This window comes from Poromitra crassiceps (genome assembly GCF_964638095.1).
Source record: "Poromitra crassiceps genome assembly, chromosome: 22".
In the NCBI taxonomy this organism is placed as follows: domain Eukaryota; kingdom Metazoa; phylum Chordata; class Actinopteri; order Beryciformes; family Melamphaidae; genus Poromitra; species Poromitra crassiceps.
Window position 1 is genome coordinate 20,204,767 of NC_139647.1, and position 17,834 is coordinate 20,222,600.

The 17,834-nt window shown below is 45.0% G+C and overlaps 2 protein-coding genes across 2 annotated transcripts in view; both read right to left on the bottom strand.

Annotated features, from left to right (window-relative positions):
- Positions 1-1,397: 1,397 nt before the first annotated feature.
- On the bottom strand, positions 1,398-11,437 carry LOC310796488 (UPF0524 protein C3orf70 homolog A-like). Its single transcript, XM_083658680.1, has 2 exons — positions 11,177-11,437; positions 1,398-2,272 (listed from the first exon to the last, which is right to left on the bottom strand). Exons 1-2 carry the CDS (start codon positions 11,349-11,351, stop codon positions 1,593-1,595), a joined length of 855 nt encoding a protein of 284 aa, XP_083514806.1. The 5' UTR covers positions 11,352-11,437; the 3' UTR covers positions 1,398-1,592.
- A 4,210-nt stretch (positions 11,438-15,647) lies between these two features.
- piezo1 (piezo type mechanosensitive ion channel component 1 (Er blood group)) overlaps positions 15,648-17,834 on the bottom strand; it is a 110,792-nt gene continuing 108,605 nt past the window's right edge. Inside the window, exon 54 of the mRNA XM_083658589.1 lies at positions 15,648-17,834. This exon is cut by the window's right edge and continues 126 nt beyond it. Within this exon, the coding sequence (XP_083514715.1) occupies positions 17,832-17,834 (3 nt within the window). The 3' untranslated portion in view covers positions 15,648-17,831.

Genomic DNA, 17,834 nt, shown 5'->3' on the forward strand with positions numbered 1-17,834 from the left:
CATATTATGTTATACAGGCGAGATTAAAGATCTCAGGATACAATACAACAATCAGTTTATCTGATATTTTCCCCCGCTTGCATAAATTATACTGTGAAGTGTGAATATAGCTCTAGCATATAGTAGTCCTATATGTCTGATATTTTGGAGCTGTTATTCGAGAAATTGGTTTATCGATAGAACATACCGGTAGCTTAAGATTTTGCACTTGTACTTTAGATAGGGGGTAAACAAACGTCATGGGAGCCAATACTAGGAATACGGTATATCAACAAGGAACCATTCTTAAAGTTAGAGATTATATCCAAATACATGCTGCATGGTGTAACCAGGGTGTTTTTCCTCTTCTCTGTTGACGTCCTCTGGGCTCCAGGCAGCTCCCTTTCGCAGATTCATCTGACAACATCTTTATGCATTTACATCGTCTTATCATTTGACCCAATCGTGCCTCAAGACCAGCAGATTATGTAACAACAACACCACACACGGCCGTCATTTCTCCGTTTAGTTTATTATTACAAGTAAGCAAATAACATTCTCCAGTCATGCGTAAATATCTACCATTCCACTGACACATATGCTAAAATTCACCAGTTAAATAGTAGCGTTAAATCATTATATTGTATCAAAGCATTTGGTTGTTGCCATGATCATAAAGGCTAGAGAGCGTTGCGTCTCCATGACGTTAGCCGTCCAGGGTGCGTGCCACTCGGTGTCATATCGTGTCATCAGTTCCCTGAAGAAACGAACAACGATATGTGTTATGAATGAATCGCTGTTAACGTTAACATTAATCATCAATCATCAGACGTAGCACCCCAACCTCCAAATGTTGCTATCGTTAGCGTAACATCAGTTAATCCAATCAGTTACATTTAACGTGCAAAATGGCCTACCTGCACTTCATCCTCAGTCAGACATCTGCAGTAATTCTTCTTTCTTTTGGCAAATTGAATAGTCAATGGTTGCACCCAATATTCACCTTACAAAAACAGCAAAAAATCTGCGACCTCCATGCTAACTATTAGCAATTGTAGTCCTAGCTGATCAGGCGCTGCTACGTCATGAAGGGAAGTCTGATCAGGCGCTGCTACGTCATGAAGGGAAGTCGATCTGATTGGTTGGCGCTGGCAAGCCCAGACGGTGACAGACAGACGGTCCATCCAATCACCTGCCTAGTAGCTTGAAAAAAGTGACCGCCCTCTTCAGCAATGTAGCTTGGCCGAATCCAGATGGATGTTGTTTGTGAAACAGATATTTGAAGCAAACTCATCGATCTGGCAGCGTCAGGTTAGGGAATTGGTTTAGGATGCAGAAAATGGAATGAAGCCCAGGAAAATTCTCTCACAATATTAAATTCACAGCAACCACGCAATGAATTGCATTTAATTGACCATGGGAACAAAACACACGTGGGCTGCTTAGTCTGAAAGACAGACAAATACAGGATTAGGAAAAACAGTCAATCAAATAGTCCAGGTAAAGAAATACATGTGTGTGTGTGTGTGTGTGTGTGTGTGTGTGTGTGTGTGTGTGTGTGTGTGTGTGTACTTACATGTGTGTGTGTGTGTGTGTGTGTGTGTGTGTGTCTGTCAAACGGTGGTCTCTATCTTCTCTATAATCTCCAGCAGAGACCTGGAAGGAGCTAACAAAGAAAAGTCCTCCTGCTTCCAGTCACAGCTGTGACTCGACTCCGCCTCGCTCCTGGACTCCTCCTCTACTTCCTCGTCTTCCTCCTCCCCTTCCTCTTCCTCATACGATTCTGTATAAGCTCCTCCCACTGCATTTATACCAGAGTCCTCAGAGCTGGAGAGGTGGGAGCCAGGCTGCGACCTGTGTCCCACCAGCCTCTGACCCAACTTTGGCGGGTACGGTTTCGTAGTCTGTGGAGTGTTTTGATTGGACGGCTGCGGGCAGAGACGAGATTGGTGCATCGGGGTTGGATGACCAGATTCGGGGCTGCCGAGCATGCTCGGTGGCTTTGTGGGAGTGGCTTGAGTCTTTGGGGGCGGAGTTAGGGGCAGCCTTTGAACGTAGCACATCTTGCCGTTGATCCTCTTCACCGCGTAGTCGTCCGCAAACAGCCCGGCGACGACGCAGAGCTTCGGCGTCGGCGGCGTCGCCGGGGCGACCATGGAGGACGCCGAGCGGAGGAAACGCTCGGCCAACGAGACGGAGAGGCTGAAGGACGGAGCGTGTTCTGACGGACCGGAGGGAACCGAGGTGCTGGGCAGGTCCATCACACTGCTCATGGGCTGGTACAAGTATTTACCTGCGCAGAGACACAACAGGGAGAATTACTGGAGAAAACAGCAGGAACATCTCCACAACATTGGTCGATTTTCAAGGGGGTTAAATGAGCGATGTGAACGGAGGCGACCTCTTGCGATGGTGTGAGTAAAGCAGCCTTCACATGAGAAGCCATCTTGTCTTCTCTCACCGCGAGGTCGAGCGGAGGGAGGTCAGCTGTAAGTAGGTCAAAGTTTAAACAATAGACTACTTGCACAACTCCACTACTTCCTGAAATGAGTAGGGCATCTTGGTTTCCACACTATTGGATGAACTGATTACTGTCAGCTGTGCCTGATCACTGTTGTTGTGACTGCAGCAGTCAGGCACACCTGACATTAATCAGTTCATCCAATAGTGTAGGACAGGAAACCAGATAGATGCCTAGTCTCTTAGAACAGACGAGTTGGCTTCCGCAATTTTCAAATGCTTCCGCCATACCGTCTGTACTTCGTGGGGGAGAATCATGCACCAACCGGAATGGGAAGTAGAAAGGCGGGTCTTCCGCTCATTAGTCCAATCAAAATCCAATATGCTGCACACGTGTCGAGATTGGTCGGATTCCGTCGAACTTCTTTCCTGTCTGAAGGTTTTTTCCCAACTTCCTTGTGCATGTTCTGGGGGTGTAACGTACAGACTGTATATAGCTGCATTCGCCGGATGTAGATGAGACAGTCTGTTTTAAGAGACTAATAGATGCCCTACTCATTTCAGGAAGTAGTGGAGTTGTGCAAGTAGTTGAGCGCAGCGCACGGTGGCAAATTTGAGCGGTGCGCGACGCCGAGTATATATGCGTGCAGTGCAAACGCCAGAGTCGGGGATCTGTAACCGGCGACCTCTGGTGGTCTGTAACGCAACAACAACAGTCTCCTATTGAAATAGGTCACTGACACGTAGGGTGAAATGAGAACATAATGATGTAAGACAAACACAAGGAAGCAACAAAATGTAAGATATAGAAAACCTACTTACTTAGGCTAGTCTAGCATCAACCGCTGTACTCGGAAGGGGCGTGGCTTAAATCAGAAGTGGGTGGCGTTTAGACCGAAAGTGGGTGTGGCTCAAGCCACCCCCCCCCACACCTATTTACAGAACAGCCTCAGAATTGAGCTTCAACGTTTTTGTAGCCTTCTCCCTCCCTTCCCCCCTCGATACCGAATAAAACCAGTCAACTAAAGTCGCTGTCACGTGCTCTTCATCAGCTCCCTCCTTCACTCCTTCCCCTTCATCATTCTCCAACATCTAGTTCTTCAAAGGACTGAGCTATTCCACTACTGTAACACACACACACACACACACACACACACACACACACACACACACACACACACACACACACACACACACACACACACACACACACACACACACACAGGGAGAGAGGGAACAGTCCCCAGGGAGAGACACTGTGACAGTTGACTGTTAACTCTACTTGCTAATAGGACGGTGATACTTCTCCTCCTCCCCTTTCCCTCTCCTCTCTCCTCGTCTCCTCGTCTCTCCTCTCACCACCTCCCCTCCCTCTTTCCCCCTCCTTCTTCCTTTTCTTCCCCAAGGACCCTAAAAAGAAGGATGAGACAACACTCACGTCACAGCGTTCAAATGTTGCATTGGGGCCAGACTTTGGGGCCAGTTCTATTGAAGTGAATGGAGCAGACAGGGTAGTAGGTCCTACTACTATAAACTAGAGGTGGGAATCACCAGATGCCCACGATACGATACTAAAATGATACTTGAGTCACGATACGATAGTATTGCGATATATTGAATATCGCGATATTTCGATATATTGTCTAACTCCTTTTCCTACCTTTTCCTTGACCTCACCGGAAGTAAAACATGCAGTGTTTTTTTGTTTTGTTTTGTTTTTGCCCCACATGTAGGCTACATTATTAAGCTTATCTGGACTCAATACGCCACTGCAGGCGCGGACTGCAACATTGGGCGCTTCGGGCAGATGCCCGGTGGCCTGGCATGGCCTGCATTTTTTTTTTTTTTTTATATCGATACTTGGCATCCAAATATCGATACAATATCGTCAGGCAAAATATCGCGATACTATGCTGTATCGATTTTTCCCCCACCCATACTATAAACCATCATATCTGTGGCGTTTCACCTTTGAGTGAAAAATGCTTCCACCAGATTAAAGGCCGGCTTTACCGTGGGGAATATGAATATATATTAAATCTCACGCCCCTAAGGTTTTCGAATCCGTTGAAATTTTTGAAATTGGTTGTTTCCCGCCAGAGATATCACCAGAAATCCACTCTGTGTGGAGGGGGGGGGGGGGGGGGGGTGGTGGAGGGGAGGGGCGGGTGCAGGGACCCGAAATACTACATTTCCCACAATGCACTGGGCTCGCGTGGCCTTCGTTTTCATGCCCACCCCCTCAGGCATTTGGCTGATATCAAACTCCAGTAGGTGGCGGTAATGCACATATATGTTTGCCAACCGCCATAAAACTCAAAGAAGAAGAAGAAGAAGAAGGCTTCGACAATAAAAGATACAAAGAAGAAGAAATAAATCGAAAATAAAATTGCCTCCAAATTGCACCAAATGTAAACGGTAGTATATATGTCGGGAGATGTCTTCATAATTTTTTTTTCATGCATTTTAAGGCATTTTCGTAGGAGTTACGCGCATCTGATGTTGTAACTATTTTCTGTAAAAATGGGTACATTGCTCAGCGTTGATTTCGTTACTTCAACTCACCTACTACTAGATGTAAAATTTGACGAGCTTTCCAATGCCGCCAGTCCCGTGTCGATTAGTGCTTCCGTTCCCGAGATAATGGTCTCTTTGCAAGGAACTATGGGAAGCTAACCTAGCTACAGTATGCTATGCGGGTGAACAAGATGGCTGCCTTTTGCTTTTCGTCGAGAGCTCTGAAGGGGCGTGGAGGACCTCTAGAGGTGGGACCATGGCTCACAAGACTTGTAGTTCATAGGCGCTCGAGTTCCGCAAGCGGGGAGGGAAGCCGGGTGACGCGTAACGCGTCATCCGGCTTCCCTAAAAATGTGAGAGATGCCTGATAGGTCAGGCAGTGAAGCTCCAATTTCTAAATATTTCAACGGATTCTAAAACCTTAGGGGCGTGAGATTGATATATATTCATATTCCCCACGGTAAAGCCGTCCTTTAATGAAAACACATTACATGATGATGACTGACGTTTTCTTATGTAAAATGTGTGCATTTGTTTTCCTTATTACTGGTCTCCAAACAGATCATGGCTCTGTCCAGCAGCTGCATATAGCTCAACTTAAGCCCCTGTTTGGTCCAAAAATAGAGCTAGAATTAGCTCAACTACATCATGATACATGACCGAACGGGGCATCAGTCATCACGTCATGTGTGTTTTCTTTAATCTGGTGGAAGCATTTTTCAATCAAAGCACCATGCCTGCCCCATTCACTTCAACAGAGCTGGCACCAATGCAAAATCTGAACACTGTGACGTGAGTGATGTCTGATCCTTCTTTTCTAGGGTCCTTGTTGTTCCCCTTGCCTCGCTCTCTCTCTCTGCTCCCCTCCCCCACCTCCTTCCATAGCATTCTGCTTCCTCCTCTCCTCTCTTCTTCTGGCTCCTCTTCCTCTAATCTCATCGTTTCCTCTCCCCTCCTCTCCTTCACTCCTCAGAGGCCTAGCCTCTATTTACACCATCCCCATCATCATTCACTCCAATTTTTATTTAGCAGGCTAGTTGACTAATAACACTCTCATTTAAATTCACCGGGATCACATTCTTATTGACGTACTGTAAGTTCCAGACTTTTTAACTAAAACACATTGTAATTTAAACTCATTCTAATATGGCATGGAGTTTCAGGGAGTTGGAGGGTTACCTTCATACATACAGTGTAACTAGTGCCTTGCTAAATGGCAGTAGTTGCCTCTTTAAACATGTCCTTCCGGTCACAAGGCTTTCACTGTCATATGACACTAACCACCACTAACCTGATCCTTTAGTTACATGTGTTATTTGTAGTTTAGTTTACGTATCGCGACCAAATCCACGAGACTTCACATCATCTCTGTAGAAAAGTGCACTCAGTGGAGTGCAGATCTCCGCCAGGCACCGCTTACGCCTAACCATGGCCAAAGAAACCCAACAGCAAAGGGAAGCGCTTGCCGCTAACAAGGGTCCAGAACATACTTGCATTATGATTCAGTGGCATATAGGCCTATATTGAAGTAGCTTAATAGTTGTATCAACACCTGTATAGACAACAAATGACTATTACATCAAATAGCTTACAATTCAATAATATTTCAACAATGTTTATTTTCAGTTTTCACATTTAACTGGAGCGAATATAAAGAATAAGTAGCCTAGGCTACTCGAATAATAAAGAAATATTGTTTTCTCATTTCAAGTAAAATAGCAATCCTGGGTTAATATTTTGTTGCCTTTGTGGCTGACGATGCTGACATAGGTAGTCGCTTTATTTTATTTTTCTCCCACAAACTTCCATTTGTTTTCCCTCAAGTAATTTACTGCACTCATGCACTCCTAACCCCTCCTTCAGTATTTAGTTTTAGCACGTTGTTGGGCAGTGAATGACCTTACATCTCTGTACTCTGTATCCCATGAGAGTTTTAACTGTGGCGGAGCGGGCGCGGATATGTGCACTGCACCTGTGTGTGTGTTAGGGCTGCACGATTCTGGATAAAAATGAAAATCACGATTTTATTTCTCTGAATTGAGATTGAGAAACGATTCTCTCTCACGATTTTTTACACACAGTGTTTATTGCACTCATTTCCCCGATATGAAAAAAAAATATATTAATCAATTATTGTCATCATCATCAACTTTTATTATTTATTATTTTATTACACAGAATCAATGCCATTTAGAAATGAGATCGGCGGTAGGTATGAATCGAGATTGTGATTTTATTTCGATTAATCGTGCAGCCCTATTGTGTGTGTGTGTGTGTGTGTGTGTGTGTGTGTGTGTGTGTGTGTATGTATGTGTGTGTGTGTGTGTGTGTGTGTGCGTGCGTGCGTGCGTGCGTGTGTGTGTGTGTGTGTGTGTGTTCCTCTCACTCTCTCTCTCTCTCTCTCTCTCTCTGTCTCGCTCTCTCTCTCTGCTGAGACGTCTATGGAATCTGAGGAATGAGGTCATGTGATACGTCTTCCTCCAGGACTGAACAGAAAAACAGATTTAATCTGGAGTTGGGACGGTCTGATCTGGCAGCACGGGGTTCAATTCACTTCCATTTCAGACGGTTGCAGGACACGCCTCTTCCTAACAACTGAAACATTTTGAACATCCTTTACAGCTGCCCAAGGCAAGATGTGTATGCCAAAAATATGGTACACCCAATCCAGAACCCTAATCTGAACTGGCCGGCGCGTTCAGACCGAAAAAATAATTGGTTCGGAACCTGAAAAGTTGGTTCTCAGCGGAACCAAAAAATAGTTGGTTTTCCTTGGGAACCGTGACATCATCAGTGGGCGTGTCTCATTCTAGGCTGTGAAAACGAGCAGGAAGGAGAAGAAGGCAGTGACAACACAGAGAAAAATAATTTGCAGTGGTCTGCTGAGGAAACCAAATGTTTAGTGGCGATTTGGGCATCTACCGAATCTCAAGAAAAGCTAGAAAGCAGTACAAGAAAGAGCAAGTCATTATGCCGAACTTGCGGAAGAGAGGGCCAAGGCTGGGTTCACTCGAACGCCAGACCAAATAATTAATAAACTTAAAAAAAAAAAAAAAAACTGAAGAAGGACTACCGAATAATGTCCTCCCACTTTGGTTCCGCTTAAACTGGTGTGAACACGGGCTGGTTCACCAGAAAGCACCAAGGTTCTGAGACTCCAGAACGGAGCCGGAGCCAGAACCAGAACCGTGTCGGTCTGAAAGCGCTAAGAGTGATTCACACTATATGCCAACATTCAATTCTGGTGTCGGGTAGGGATGTGCGCATATCATTATCCTAGTGATTATTTTGCAGATAAACAGTAGTGACCGCCCGCTAAAAAAAAAGAACAAGAAAAAGGGGAACGAAGAGCTGCTATTTGGAACGGCTCTCAGAAAGGAACGGAGCCATAACATCCGGTTTCATAATAAATGTAGGGGGTGTTGTTTTTAATAACTCGCCTGTTTAGAGTCAAATGGATTATAGAAAAAGGGGTAATTGACAGGTCGCCTGTCCAGTGATCATGCAGCTTGCCGATCACTGGCCAATAGCAGGCAGAGCTGCAGCTCTGGGAAACTCCCCCATCTAGTCAGCCGTAGATGAATCTATAGGCTCGTTTGAGATGAGCAAATTCTGCGCAGATTGGACCAGCGCCTTGCTTGCCCCGTTGCATGATGGTTAGAAAGTTGTCCGACTTGCTCCGCCTGACTGACTGCGTGAGTCACGTGACTCTCGTGAGAGCGAGGCGGGCGCAGATTTGGAGCGAGGCGCCGCAGTTGCTCCCCACCAACTGCGCCCGACTGCGGATGACAGAGGATGACGAGAAACGCATCAAGCTGAGCGCCCATTGATTCAACACAGGTGCCCCCAAGACAAAAAAAAATGTCTGCGTGACAGACATATGAATTGACCAACCTACTGACCGTGCGTGCATCAGCTAAATAGACCCCGGGTGAAAACACGCAACTTCCGTCACAGCCCAGCCAATCGGATTTCTCCCACAGCATCACAGATTTTGCCGGGAAAGTCTCCCGGAAAGTTGACATGTGATTCAGAGACCCTTCGTTGCTGGAAGCTTTGTGATGCTGACGTACAATGTTGGGTCTGACCACGTGAGACGACCCCCCCGTCTGGTGCCATCTCGCCTGAGCTGCGCAAGGGCCCCAAGGTGGTGACAGACAACACTTTGCTTACAAACGTGAGTCCAAAAAATAATGGGTGGCTTCGTCCATATTATTTATGTCAGTGGGCGGGACTAGTAACTTACGCTCTGGTATCCTCCATCAGCTGAGTCGGTGACACTCACGCTACGGGGCTAGCGCCTAGCGTTACTAAAAAATACCTTTTGAAGTTTGTGGACGTAGTAACGTTAGCTACAGTATAACGTTAAATCTGTCCATGGAAAAATATGATATCAGTAGGGTAGTGGTAAATACAGAGGTGAGTAAACTATTCAAGGTGAGTAGTTTACCCACTGTGTTTCCCCTCATTGATGAATACAGAGCCATTTCAAAGAGGTTGGTAAACTGCATTTACCCTCCACTACGCCCAGGAGCCGAGTGTATGCGATGACGGACTGCGCACTCTGGGCAGTTGACGAAGTCAGGAGGAAATGGAAAGATCTTCTGACGCATCAGCTTTTAAAAACCCGCCGACATGCGGAGGTCCTGTGCCCAAAACGTCCATTTACAGCACATATCAATCGATATTTTTGGAGAAGATTCCCCCGCATCACAGGGCTGAACGGCACCGACAGCACAAATCTGTCAGTCCCGACAGCGCAGATCAAGGTGAGACAGCTGTCAGTGAGTACGCCTTGGGTGTAACTTTTACGCCTGCCAGACGTAAAAGTTACACCCAGGCGCAGGGCTTAAAGTCGAGCTGAACCCAAAAATGACTTTTATTTTATTTTAGTTCAAATACCTGGGTATGCAGTGCACCTATTTAATAATGTGTGCAAACAAAATCACAAAAATCTAACTTCTTTCGTTTTTCACACTTTTTCACATCAAAAGTTCATTTTTCAAGATTTCATTGATAACAGTAATCTACAGTTTGCTGATGTCACCTAGTACTATCAAATTTCTACCCCATTTGAACCAATAATATCACGACATGGCAGCAGTCAATCAAATCTTCATTTCAGGATAATTTTCTCTTCCAAAAGAAAGAGAAAATGGTGCCTATAGTGCCTGTCATCTGGCAGAATTCCTATCCCATAAACTAACTACTAACTTGGCCAATTATATGAAACATGAACCAAAAACAAAAACGGTAATGTCTAAGAAGAATGCAAAGAAATGTAAGTGGCTCGTTAAAACGCGCATTCCAGGAATATCGTATTTACAGCAGCGATAAAGGCGCGCGCTTGAGAGGCTGCTGGTTGTCACGGTGCAGCCACATCTACGCGTCATTTGACCCGGGCTGACGCTTGGCTCTATGGACGCTTGACGCTTGGTGGGCGTGGAAATCCGGAAGCAGCAGCTAGCTCCCAAGCTCCACTGCACTCTCCGCTCGGCAACACGAAGGCAGCTGGCTGCCTGCGGCTCGCTGAGCTCCACTCAGCCACTAACCTCGCGTCAGCAGGCTCTTCCCGAGGAGAGCGCCACAACACGCTGAATCCCACTCGATTTGGAGGCGGAACACGCCAGGATTGGCCAAAGCCCAATTCCAGTCCCCAGAATTGTCAAATAAAATCATCGAAATATTACTATGACCCGCCTCTCAACCTGTCATCTCAGACAAGTTATGTTTTCAGTCTGAAACGGACTGCGACGCACGTGACGAACGGGTTCAGTTCGACTTGAAGACTACACTAGTCTGGTGCACTAGTCATAAAATGAAGTTAGTCGTAACTTTGAGTTATACGTCGGACGTAACGTTACACCTAGGCGTATGCCCAGCTGGTGCACTCGGCTCCTGATTATTATTATTATTATTATTATTATTTTTAAACAGCCGATATCTTAGTTACAACAAGTTGAGCTAGCAATGCAGTTTAGTGTTAGCCTGGTAAACCAGCCCATCACGTGACCTCACATCAAATGAAATGTGAGGTCACGTGATGGGCTGGTTTACCAGGCTAGTTTAGTGTGGTATCTGGTATTATTCCATTTGGCAAGTCCCACGACAAAGCAAAGCATTAGCTCAAGTTGGCTGGCTCGCTATAATAGGGACAGCGAACGGGCACTGCACTAACGTTAACGATAGTCTATTATTAGATGTAACAGATATAACTCACAGTGGCACCAGCCCAGATGACAGCACCAGTGCAGCTTGAAGCACTTCCCGTGGCTGTGTGTTGCGCACGCAGACTGGTCGCCGTGGCACGGCAGAAAGTCCGGCCGTCCCGCGCAGCTCCGAGCGGAGGATTGCGCCTCGAGCCTCGCGCTCTGCAGCGCGCGTGGGGAGGCCATCGCGTCACGGCACGTCCCGGCCCGCTACAGACTGTCGGTAGTGTCGGTACTCGGTAGCCTTCCTCATCACAGCTGATCGAGCCGCTCCATCCCAAGCCCCCAGCAATAGCGCTGGGCTTTGAAGCCAATTGAACATGCTGGCGAAGCTCTGTATTGCAAGTCACGTGACGCCATGCAGCCCAGAAAGGAAAATTCCCATCCACTTGCATGGGGACGCCGACAGCTGTTAAACCCAGGGGAAATTTTTCCGGGTGTCACTCAAAGTATAAAACGACTCTTTTAATTATCAAATATTTTTTTATGCGGCATTTTTTCTTCAGAAGCCACTAAGAGCCGCATACGGGTGTATTTTCTGGGGCTTCATGAACGCGCATTTCATGAATGAGCATTTGGCCACGGGAACGCGGATCATCAGAGCGAAGCGTCATCACTTCCTTGTTGTGAGGTGAGCTCGAGCTCCAGTCGCTATGGTCATATCCAGTCCGATTTAGCCTTTTATTAAGATAATAAAGTAGTTATTTTACACGAGTAGCCCGCCGGAACATGTGTACAGATAACTACTGTTAACCGAAAACGTAGGTTTGGGATTATGTGTGTTTTCTGTGCTCTTTATGACATGGACAGCAAGCTAACACTGCCTTGGTTGGAGGTATCGTTACGTTAGCCTACCCTGTTATAAATGAACATGTTCTGTTGTGATTGTCTATTGTCTAATAAACGATTTTAAATGGCTTGCCCTGTGCATGATTCCAATTCAGTTCCGTTGACAGTATTGTAGCGTCCAAGGTGTCGAGCTGTATTAGTGGATAGATTATAATTTTCATTTAGACAAGACCATGACTCAGTACTCAGTACTTGCCAGTGATAACTGATTGCTGTTATAACAGTGAGTATGATATGACGTCTTGACAAAGTCAAAGTGCTGTAATTTTTTTTTACTAACAAGGTCCTTGTCAGGCAGTCATTAAATTATTGCTTTTATAATATTGGTTGTGATCAAGTCAAGAGAACTGGCATCCATGTTCGGAAGTAGGCTACTCCATTCAAAAAATACATTTTTCCATAAACCTTGATGTGTACATCTATTCACCTTTTTCATCTCAAGGACCCCTCACTTTTATGGCACCAACAACATCAAAGCAAAACAGTCAGTTGAACTATGCTGGTCTGTATCTAATCAGAATCAGAAAGACTTTAATGATCCCCTGGGGGAAATTGGGACAAGTTACAGCTGCTCGCATGAAGTCACACCAGTTATCTCACAACTTCAATACTTAGGCTAGTTAATTATATTATCACTGATTGGTGGCTGTGCAACAGTTGCATGCTACTTTCTGTGGTTAACACACACACCGTTTGTATTTTAACTGTAAGATGCTGCCAATAGGTGTTATTGTAAGTTTTGATAACACTAGCCCTCTGGTGACAGAACTAAACAAGTCAACTTGATACAGTGTGACACTGCACGTTTTTAGACTCATTTATTTAGCGAATGCAAGGTCCTTGAGCCAAGCAGTTGCCTCCTGATCTGCTATGGAGGGTGACTAATCCTCCTTCAAGTCTTTGTAGAGGGCAAGCTTCGATGATGTGTTGCATTGTCTGCTGCTCTCCACAAGCACACAGTGGGCTTGGGCTGCTGCCCCACTTGTGAAGGCTGGCCAAGCAGGGGCCATGTCCAGTCCTGAATCTATTGAGGGTTGACCACTTGTTGACCAGTGGGGTCTGACACCAGGTGTTTGTTTGGGACGTCCTTGGACTATCATTGACATTGCATCAATCTCAATCACAATAAAACTGGCATCTAACGATTAAAAAGCACTGGGTAAAAACAATTAGCACATTATCAAGTTTTAGTCAGCTCACTAGATCCCAGTATATTAATGTGGTGTCAACAACTCAATCAATCTATATTTATATAGCACCAAATCATAATGACCACTCAACAGGTAGACGCTACTATGGACTCAAATAATATATCGGCTGTTTTACCACACAGGTCATGTGTCAATTAAACAATTTTGAGATTAGAGAAAAGACAACATGAGAGCGATGGTGATGAGACACAGATTTGAAAGCTATATCTTTCAAGTTTATTTATGACAATAAACAACAAAATCCTCCGATCAATCCTGACCCATAGGCTGTGGCCGTCTACTCACATTAACGTAAACGAGCTCATTGTAGCCTATTATGCTAACGTTAAATTTCCATGCAGACCTGTTAGCCGTTTGACATACAATTCCAACGATGTGTTCATTATGCATATAAACCCCTAATACTGTCAAATTAAAATCTGCAACCGCACGGCTAACCACCTCTAAGCTGCTCTAAAGTTGTCCGAAGTGAATTTCAACAATGGCTCCTCTTTCAACTTGGCTGTCTCTCTGGCTGTCACATGAACGCGCATCTTCGGTGGGAGACGTCATGGAAAACGTCATGGCACACATGCGCACTTCGCCTTGGGCTGCACAGTCAGGAAGTAAATCCCGGAAGAAAAACCCCCCATGTTGGCATCATGCGCCAATGAGTAACCTCCGTCCGAATGCATGGGTGGGCGTGGCACGTCCCTTATCCAGTTATTATAATACATCCATGCTCCATCCTCACACACAGTTTTCCCACATCAACATCCGCCGTTAGACCAGCCTCCTTTGTCTTATGGGAGGTCCCCTCTCCCACTCGATCTCCCTCTCACTCACTCCCCTCTCTCTCTCCCTCTCCCTCTCGGATGAAAAATGCTATTTTCTTTAGTTTAGGCTACATGTTGGTCAAATCTCTCGGTTCCTCTCTCCCTCCCTCCGTCTTGTTTTCGGGTTCTTTCAATTCCTCTTTCCTCTCTGCCTGTCTGTCTGTCTAGGTCCGTCCGTCCGTCTGTCTATCATGTGTAGTAAGTTCCTCCACTTGCTTGTTTTCCCCCAAGACAGAACCATGAAATTATGTAGGCCTACTATAGCTGCTATACTATATCATTATGTAGGCCTACTATAGCTGCTATACTATATCATTATGTAGGCCTACTATAGCTGCTATACTATATCTATTCTCTTAATCTGCTGAATGCTACTAGATGAAATGATGCTCAGTGCATTCAAGTGTTGAGAATTGTGATAAAACAACTCCATCTGCTGGCCATAGAGATACAGTAGATACACAGTAAAGCTGAATAATTATATATCACTGAATATAATGTAGGCTACCGCAGCCGCAGGAATGAGTCCGGACCATGGACCTACTCAATGGTCCGGACTGGTCAAGTACCCCTCACTACAGTGCACAAGCCCCGCCCCCGCCCCCCCTCCCCACACACACACACACACACACACACACAGATATCAATTCTTACAAACACAACAGCAACACAGCCTGATAATCTAGTAGCCTATTGCAAAATACCCCAATAATTCATGAGGCAAAAGTTTATGAAACAGCAAATTTTGTGTTCAGCCAAGATAATCTTCACAAATGCATAGGACCACTTTTATGTTTGAAGCATTTTCTGAAATCCCCCGCATTTACGCTTCATGTCGTGTGTGTGTGTGTGTGTGTGTGAGAGATGTTTCAAAATGAATGAACCTCGGTAGATCCAACACATATAGGCTACAGTATGATTATAGGTGGACTGAATCACAGATCTAGTTTCAAAATCAGTAATCACATAATTTATTGGAACAAATCAGACAAACACTTGAGTCACTGGTTTAATTGCTGAATCACATTGTCATGGAAAAGGTTTTAAATTGTTTCAGACCCCAGGCAGTGGATGAAGATAGAACTTTGGCAGAACAATCAGAAGAGGAAAGGAGCCACCTGACCTGAGCAGTGTCATTAGGATTCACGGGCTGGATCATTTGTGTCCTGCAGGAACCAGCTTTGTCAACTTTGTTTTTTTATTTACCGGCATTGACAGCTGACATTGCAACACCATCATATCGTCAATATGAAAATACATGGATGTCAAGGAGAAAATCAGCTGCCAGATGTTTGTTAGCAATGACAATGGCTTTAGGTTCCTGTGGGACACTGACAAGTATGACGAGTCCAGCCACAGTCTGTGAGGTAACAGGTAATTCTAAGACTTTGTAACTGAAAACAGCAGCTTGTAGGTTTCAGTTGAGCTGAGTATACCTTTATTAGACTGCAAACTCAGCCCCCCCCCCCCCCCCAAAAAAAAAGAAACATACAAAAAAAACATACACACAAACATACAAAACTAAGAAAAGGTTTTCAGTTTGTTTGTTATGTTAGATTGTGTATGTTTAACTTTTGGCAACTGCTCAAGCGACAGCAGACAGATTTTGTAACCATTTCCAAAAATAAACAGAAAACAATTTAAGGCACAATGGTAGCCGTGCGCTCTTATGTTAGTAAGAGCTGAGGTTTGATCTCATCAAACAATCTATATCTAACCAATTACTATGTACAGTCTTCATTGTCCCATCAGCATAAGCCATTTTCTGTCAGCAGCCATATGTTACCATACCATACATGTACAACTTTTCAACCTGTAAACAATTGTAGGCCTGCAACCAGCTGTGCTGAAAGAAGCACAGGTTGTGGCTAAATAGTTAGTTGTGGCCAGTTGTTGATAGCCATGTAATAAAGGAAAATCAACTTAAGATATATTACTTGTGCTCTGGTTACATGAACCAATGTGCAGCCTTATTACACCATTGGCAAGTTATAGTCCGGTCGTGGTTCGTGGTTCATTTTCAGGCCCAGGAGCCAAATCACAATGGTCTCCTGTCCAGGTACTAAATCTCATTCAACAACATTGCACGTATATGTGTTAAGAAATCAGGCTCACCAGGCTTTAGGGACACAACCTGACCAAGGGGGACACTGCCGGCTGAAGTTGTCTCTACTGTGAGAGCAACACAAGCCACCAGAAGGCCGTTCCATCTCCTATGGCCGCTGAACATCAGGCAAACTTGGCCAGTGTGTGGATGCTCAACAAGCTTGTGTTGGCCACAGCTAAACTGTTTGAGGTCATTTGCGCGTCCCTGCTGATGTGACTGCATTTCAGGAGGAAATAGTGCAAAACTAATGAGAAGTCAACTGCAGCCATTGAAAGCTTTCCAGTTCTCTACTTTTATTTGAAAGACCATCTCAGAAACTATGCTTGGAGAACAGCTGCACCCGTCGTTGACGGTGAGGTCCAAAGTGATTTGAGAGTTTCTCTGTTCATTTCTAATTGGCGCTTGCTATGCTAACTCGTCAAAATGTTGCTATGCTAACTCATCAAAATGATGCAACGGTTTGAAAGGCAACTGTTCAGCAGCAATCAGATCTTCACACCGCCCACAATCAGAGAGAGTAGTAGAGTGACCCATCAACCATTCAAAATGCTCGCAGCTGTGTATAAAGTTACACAATTCTAGAACAGTTTGTTTTTTCTTTAGAAACTTTGTAGTGCAGAAAAATGAGAGACCCCCACAGGAACAGGGGGGTTCCACCTCCTCACACTCACAGAGAGAGGGTCAACTATTAGTTGAATGTGGTGCAGAAATCAAATTGATTTTCCTATGAAATGGTACCATGCTTTATGATATCTTCTCAGCGGGACTCTTTTCCCATGTATGTAGTCTCTCTTTGTTGCAATGAGGTCCACGGTTCAAGAATGTTCCTCTCACTTACAGGTAGAAAACACACTCTTACAAATAAATCCAGTTAGTGTTGAGAACAGGGGCACTGTGCAAAATGAGAGAAGAGACGACCGGCAGTCAACTAATCAGCCATCCAGCCAATGTGAAGTTTGGACTCTGTACTTTCATCTTGTACAAGTCCTTAAGTTACTTTGTTTTGCAGTCTGGAACAAGGCTTCTCCATGGAGACGGTTGGTTTAGATTCTTGGAAAAGTTGCTAACTCACTGGACTGCCATAGGACCAGCACTTTAACACAAAGTGGTTTACCATCGTTCAACTCGATAGAACGGTTGCCACTCACATCCAAACAGTTTGCCTAGCGCCTCCGTGCTTGATGAGCTTCTGCTTTTCACTCGACACATCGAAATCGAATGTTTGTCCTGGAGGGTGTGGTGGTGACCCAGGAGGGTGTGGTGACCCAGGAGGGTGTGGAGACCCAGCCATCCTTCCTTAGGTTGAATTCCAAGGAGCTCAGTGGGTGAAGCGAGACACTGAATCCCACCCACAATAAAAATCCACTTGATAATAGCTACAGTAAGTACTGTAGTAAGTACTGTAGTGAGTACTGTAGTGAGTACTGTAGTAAGTACTGTAGTAAGTACTGTAGTAAGTACTGTAGCAGTAAGGCAGTTTGACTGGAAGTGCTCAGGCAAGTAGTAGAAAGTGTCCAGCAATGGGATGTGCTTGATATTTCTTTGTGGACATCCCTTTCTGTCCATGTGTCTTTTTGGCTGTCCACTCTGGAAATGAGTGTTTTCTATACTCCTTCCAAGTGCAATCAATCCCCTGGACATTTCTGCAAGAGGTTTCGGACATAAGTGTATTCTGTTAAGACTATCA

Bases quoted from the DNA above. Each gene is read 5' to 3' on its own strand.
- LOC310796488 (XM_083658680.1), bottom strand. From the start codon at position 11,351: ATGGCCTCCCCACGCGCGCTGCAGAGCGCGAGGCTCGAGGCGCAATCC. The intron at 2,273-11,176 runs GTGAGTTATATC...GTCTCTGCGCAG, and splicing joins TCATCTGGGCTGGTGCCACT to GTAAATACTTGTACCAGCCC.